This window comes from Juglans regia, chromosome 1, assembly GCF_001411555.2.
Source record: "Juglans regia cultivar Chandler chromosome 1, Walnut 2.0, whole genome shotgun sequence".
Lineage (NCBI taxonomy): Eukaryota > Viridiplantae > Streptophyta > Magnoliopsida > Fagales > Juglandaceae > Juglans > Juglans regia.
In genome coordinates, this window is record NC_049901.1 from 19792253 (window position 1) to 19799078 (window position 6826).

General features: G+C 35.0%; 1 protein-coding gene across 1 annotated transcript; it reads right to left on the reverse strand.

Annotated features, from left to right (window-relative positions):
• Window positions 1–1885: 1885 nt before the first annotated feature.
• On the reverse strand, window positions 1886–6352 carry LOC109003966 (protein THYLAKOID FORMATION1, chloroplastic-like). The gene is made up of 5 exons (XM_018982313.2): window positions 6001–6352; window positions 4587–4854; window positions 3974–4190; window positions 2880–2995; window positions 1886–2308 (listed from the first exon to the last, which is right to left on the reverse strand). Exons 1-5 carry the CDS (start codon window positions 6194–6196, stop codon window positions 2215–2217), a joined length of 891 nt encoding a protein of 296 aa, XP_018837858.1. The 5' UTR covers window positions 6197–6352; the 3' UTR covers window positions 1886–2214.
• Window positions 6353–6826: the final 474 nt, after the last annotated feature.

A 6826-nucleotide genomic window follows, 5' to 3' on the forward strand; every position in this document is an offset into this window, starting at 1 on the left:
ATCCTTGAAACTTCTAGTCCTTTGTGATTGTTTCAGGGTTCTGACCATTACAAATACCAGTCCCTAGTAGAAAATGCAAGCTAGAAAGCTTGCTCAAAAGAATTAACATGTGGCTGCACTTGAGGAGTTGTCCCAAGAGCAGGTTTGTCGATTCCAACTTCTTCTACCATTTGGTATTATTAAATAGCTTTTGATTAGTTCTTCACTTGTTTTTCAATGCTTAGGTGGATAGATGTATGTCCCAATGGATAGATGAGGCCAGAACTCTAGTGAGCAGCCACTAGTTTCAGGTGGCCTATTAATTTCTTCACCACTATGTCTACCATGTTGTAATATTATGAAGCAGGGGCAAAGTGAAGAGTGTACTTCTGTGAAGCCTATTTATTTATTTTCTGTCTTGATTGTAATTCATATCTATTTTGGGTTTTTTTTTTTTTTTAATTGGCACCGAGTGTCCAGGAACAACGTTACGACTAATCCCGGAGGTGCACAGGCCCTTGGCAAAGAGGGGTATTTTTTTTCAGTCTTGATTGTAAATCATATCAACACAATTATGAATAAGTTTTCCATTTTTCAACATTATGCCAAAGTTAGACAAGCTTATGGTGTAAATGTTCACTGTAACGGAATCTTTTGTTGCTAATATTTGAAATGGATGGATCAAGAGAACATGCTCATATTTTATATATCATTGAATTCTCACAAATATGTTAATTTTGCAACTTATCATGGCATAATATAACATAATAATGTTTACATGAAATCGAATGTGCCTTCACATCTTCCACATTCATAATAGGCTAGGGATCAATATATTAAATACATCATGTAATATGTCATATATTTTTAGATAAACATTGAAAAGATTACTTACTAAATCACTCACTCAATTACTTTCTTCATCATTTTATACCATTTTTTGACAAAGACATGAACAAAAATGAAAAATAAAAAAGTGGTCCAGACCGAAACACCCTTACAAGATTACCTAACCGAACCAACTCGGTCTAGTCTTTTGGTGGATCGAAAAAATGGATCATATCCAGGAACCCACTCCAAGGCCAAATTGACCAAACTGATTACACCCCTAGTCTCAAATGTACATGTCATATTAGTCTTTCTCGTTAATTTGGATAGAAAGGTATTCAATGAAATAGATAAGCAGAAAAAATAGAGTGAAAATCATGGCAAGTACGCAAGTTACATAGTATATTGAAACTTGAACAATCACAAGTTCAAGCTTATAATTACTCCCGCATGACTTGTGGGTTTCTAATAGTATCATTCTCACTTAGCCTCTTTTAAGTTTTTGCAAGCAGATTTTTCGCACCACTTGATCACTGAGCATTGCTAAGTGTCTACTTTTCAACTTTAGTATTCTACTCTTAATTATATTTCTTTTATTGTTTTCGCCAAATGGCAGCATCCACCTTTTCATCAAGCTTATTCTCCATCCTACTTGACCAAGGTGTTGCTAAGCATTATCATTTTTGGTTAATCGAAGGTTTGCATCTTGTCAAAACACATGTTTATCATCTTATTTACAATGCATAGATTAGCATGACACATTTCATGCTATCATTTTCATTGTAATACACGTATTAATCAAGATAACATAATTTTATGCATGAACATATAGTTGAAGATCATAGAACATATGCTTCTAAAGCATTCACTTACACTTTAGCGTTCCTTCTAAAGCCAACCATTTCTCCAAAAAGTAACTCTTCTGTAATTTCATGTTAATTATTAATTTCTAAGCTAAAATATTTCTGTAAACAGATATTAACTGAATATTCTTACCATCTTAGGAAAAAAAAACAAGGGGTCATGAACATCTCAAGAAAGGAGAAAAAATAAAATTGAGAGAGAGAGAGAGAGAGTATACTTGAGAAATTTGGATTCGCCAAGGCGAATACCAATTTATATGGATTTTGAGTATTACATTATAGCTATGAAATTATAAAATACAGTTTGTAGCAAAACGAAGGACAGATTTTTCTTTTCTTCCAGGAGATGTATGCAGATATCATCAATGGAAGATGTAGCTATATCACCATTCAGAACGATGTACTATACATGCAAAATAACCAGATGATAAAAACTGCCTAAACTATAAAAACTTCAACGGTACCTCAACAACACTACAAACAAACTAGGGATTCGTAGCTTCAGAGAGGGTGGTGGGCAATCGGAGGAACCACTACAAAAACTCTACGGGCCTGAATGCTGGTACTCTGCCAAACATTTTGCGATGGCCTGATCAGCCTTCTGCACTTCTGCTCGTTCCTCTCTCTTCTTCTTCTCCCTGAAAGCCAAGTTAATTGCAAAGAAATACCGTGGTTTATTCACCAAAAATAAATCGAATGATTTGTTTCAACAGTCAATTGCAGACAATGACCAGGGACAATAATAACATAAAATCCTTTTTTTTTTATTGGTACAAAACTAAGACCTACCACAACCCCACCCAAGATCAGACCTTTGCCACCTTAAGGAAGGCTGAGGTGGTAACAAAAGCCCAAGATAATACAAGGACTTAAATTCAAACCCCAACATGTTGTGTCATGTGAATAACTGTTCTTTGAGGGACTTCGTGTGAGAGTTTGGAAGTTCAATGAGTCTCACTCCTACGGTATGATTCTGATAGGATTTACCTCCCTGTGCTAAGGTTTGGAAATTCTGGTCCTCTTACAAATTCCAGATAAGAATACAGTTCAATCTTTCCAGTTTTGAAAATTGATGAATTTGCAGACTTTATGTAGTCCAGACAGTTGTATAATTATCATCCCACTAGAAGAACCAGTCCTGTGTAATAATAGAGTAACACAGACTGAAAAAGTAAGAGACAAAGATTCTGTTAAAGTAATTGTTTTCACCTATCCATGTATTCCTTTAGAAGCTCTTTTGCCTGAACCAGCTTGGAAAGCAGATTGCGATATACATCAAGATCCCGATCCACACTTCTTTTGTTAACATTCAAGGCTTCACAGAGCTGTTAGAAAGCAATAAGAGTTATTGTCAGGCCATTATTCAAAAAGCTCTCTCCTGAATGACACTCGATAAAACAAGACATTAGCTCCTGATTAAACTTTCTTGCTAACAACTTAAGTAAACAGAATTTAAAATATAATAGGTCATGTGTGATTCTGTGTTTAGATTTTACTTGCATTCTGATCTGAAATTTCAGCTATCTTCATAAATTTAGATAAGTTTCAGTAGCAGATACACAGGCATTTAGTAATGAACTAGAGCAGGTGTATTGCAAAACATGTTGACTGGTAAATAAGACAAGAGTGAGGCCAAACATGTTTTTAAGGCCCACCCATACAAATTTTCATGCAGATACGTTCTTATCCCTAGCTACAGCCACATCTACACCATTCCATGCTGAAAGACACGTCAAATTTTTATCTTACCAATGAAGTATCGACTTTTGCAAAGGAATCAATTCCTAATGATGGAAAGCGAGGCTACACGACCAGGTTCCCTTTTGGTGTCAAAATTTACATACTATCATCAATCGCAGCAAGTAAGCGGAATATAGTTGAGAGCTGATCTACCCTACAAAGATAAATAATACTTCTATTGCAGTTTCTAAGTAACGTTTTAAAATACTTGCATAAACTTGCATCTGTACCAAATGTATCAAGTGATTTTGAGGGAGCCCACTAACATAGGATAGTCATTGAATTATAGGTTTTCTATTTGTTAGTAGAAGTTCTTTTCACTTGATCAACCAATACTAGGGCTATTTGCAAATTACAAGCCTCCAGATGCTCAAATCAATTCATCTATGGGTCTAATTTCTTCATAATCTTCAAGAGCAAGTAAGTCCAGTGATTTATTATAGGTCCACCACTAAAATTCGACCACTGTGGGTAGAAAGGTTGACACTGGAAAACTCAATGTTCTACTTCCAAAAATATCCCAGAGTAAACAAGCTTAGCATCCTTGGATTTAATGCTCTAACCTTTTCTAAAATTGTGGGTTCGGTTGCATTTGCCAACTCAAGAAGACGAAAGAGCCCAACAGCAAAGAAACGGCTGTAGCTGAAACTCTCCTTACCCCCAGCTCTTTCTGCGATGTCCTTCAATATCCCCTCAACTTCTCCTTCTCTAGAGGCAAACTCAACCAATGAAGTGGCAGTCTGAGCCTGAGCCCAATCTTCCAATTTTTGTGCATCAATTCTGTGGTGCATAATACAGGAATTTTCACTTTAAGACTGAGAATGCTTCTCACATATAATTGAAAAGAACTTGACAAAATACAACACAAGGTTCATAAAACACAAGCGTCAAATACTTATTTGAAAACTTTGCTCAAGAGCTTTTCCAAACATTAATTGCTTTCTTTCTACAAATAGTCTAATGAAATTACTCACAAAAAAAGTTTTCTGCATAGGAAATTGGTGATAAGTCATATCACCAGGAAAATTTATTTTTTGGGGAAAGGACCTCCAAGTTTTTCATTTGTAAGAATTCATCCCAGGAGTTCGTGCAGGTCATTATTCACGTCTTAATAAGGAATAATGTTGCATCGTCTCATCACAAGTTAAAGGAAAATTAGAAACATTTTAGTCAAACCTATATTGATTTGGGTCCTCCTTCAGTGCCCTTATGTATGCTTTGAAGATGGCATCTCGGTCCTCATCACTAGGATATCCTTCCATGAGTTGATCATACACGGTAACAAAACCAAGGGCGAACACGGGGTCATATTGGTATGTTCTCTTGTACCTCATCAAATGTTGCTGGACAATCAGCTCCTGAAGCACATTGTTATAGACAGTGGGAATAGGTCGATTATACTTCTTAAGGAAATTCAACTTCGTCTCAGATACAGTGGGCACCTCTGCATATCATGACCAACAAATATAATTAAGTATCTTTCTTCTTCTTCTGGGCTAAGGATGAGAAAGGAATCTGAGCAGAAAATTCACAACAAATAGGATAGCATAAACTCCAATATCATTGAAGCATTACAGATGTGGACATAAACTCCTGGAGGCCTCCATATTAAGGATACCATCTCATCATGGTTTCACTTGTATCAATGGAATAACTCATTATAATATTGCAAAAAGGAAAAAAAAAAAAAAAGAAGAAAAGAGTTATATGGCTATGCTATTAATTTGAAAAAGTGCTCACTTCATGACATCCTGAATGGCTAAAGAAACTTCAACAAAGTCTTTTTAGAAAAAAAAAAAAATGAGAGCAATAAAATATCTAAATATTGATGAAGAACACATAATAGCTTTGGAAATTTTCCAACAAAAGAAAAAATTTTACGCTTCCATTGTTATGAATACAAGATTATACTTCATAGGACTAGGTAGGGCACTGACTAAAGTTGAAATTTTTTAACTTCTACTTCAATACAACCAGCAATTCATAGCAAAAAGACAATAGCACAAGCAACAATAGCACTACAAGCAGCAATCACATTTCCTCCTCCATTACTTTTCACAAATCTTCTTGGCAGTCTCTACGGGCCGTAAAATAAACCAATTTAAGAAGCTATCAAACCAAAAAGAAATCATAGTCTCAACATAGGGCTATCGAAGCAAAGAGTCGACCCGTTAGAAAGAAACACAGTTCAGCTACGAATGTTTTCCAAACATGAAGCTCCTGAGATTTCTGCCCATAATCAAACTCAAAATTCTTCTATTTCCGACACGAATGATTTTCGAAGAAGATTAACTATAACTACAAGTTTAATTCACTTAAAAAAATATATTTTATACATGCCCTTTAACAAATGACCTAAAAATCAATGTAGTGATTCCAACCAATAGTACCAATAGCTTTAACAATGGCAGTCACATTTTTTTTAATTATTATTATGATTTTAAAAATAGATTAATCCGCTACAAATTGAAGAGAAAAATCGAGTTAACTCACAACCTCGGGCTTACCTCGGGATTAAGTTTTTTTTTTTTTTTTCTATATTTCGCTTACGCTCTTTTTCTCAGCAACCAAAGAATGCAGAGAAAATCACCTATGGAGGTGGACATGCAATGAATGACCCTACTACAAGAAGCCGAGGATCGAACGCCCACATAGTGACACGACAAACTCGAACGCAATCGAAATCCTTCAGAATTCGTAGCTGAAGTACGAGTACAAGATATGATCGCTTTTCTCTCAGGACATTGACTTGGTACTGAGAAAGACAAAGAAATCACAGCTGCCATTGTATAGAAAGAAAGAACAGAAAGTTGGTAGTTAGAGATTTTCCGGGAAAAAGTGCATTTGCCGAAATTTTCTCGGGAAAAAAGATAGAGAGAGAGGTCCACGACAGGAGGCTTATCCAGTGCGTGAAATTGAAAGTTTTGGGTGTGTTAAGGAGAAGCTTAGAAGAAACTGACACGTGTGTTCGTAGTCGTAGGGAGGGTGTTTTCTCCTGTTTTTTAGAAGTTGGGAATTGGGATGGAAAAGTTGACCAGCCAATGGAATTTATTGACATCAATTCGATTTTTTTTTAAATTGTGTTTTTTGAATTCTTCATTTATTTAATTAACTAATTCAATTAATATTGAGGGAAATGCTTACCGGACCGATTCATAGGACTATAAGCATTTTGTCTTTTATTTTTTCAAATATGAAAACAAATTAAAGAAATAGAAAAAAAAATGCTTATAGGTCAGATGTATTGGTACTTGTAACACCGTCCTAATATTAATAGAAGGCTGACAACTTTAAATATAAAGATTCCAGATGATTTAAGGCTAGTTTATTTTTAAAAATAAGATGAGATGAGTTGAGATTAAAGTTAAAAAGTTCAATAAAATATTATTAGAATATATTTTTTAATATTATTATTG

What these genes read in the sequence shown, in the direction of transcription:
- LOC109003966 (XM_018982313.2), bottom strand. Translation starts at nt 6,196, where the DNA reads ATGGCAGCTGTGATTTCTTTGTCTTTCTCAGTACCAAGTCAATGTCCT. An exon ending in GAGGACCCAAATCAATATAG is followed by an intron (nt 4,191 to 4,586) that starts GTTTGACTAAAA and finishes TATGCACCACAG; the next exon opens with AATTGATGCACAAAAATTGG. An exon ending in AACCCACAATTTTAGAAAAG is followed by an intron (nt 2,996 to 3,973) that starts GTTAGAGCATTA and finishes GCTTTCTAACAG; the next exon opens with CTCTGTGAAGCCTTGAATGT.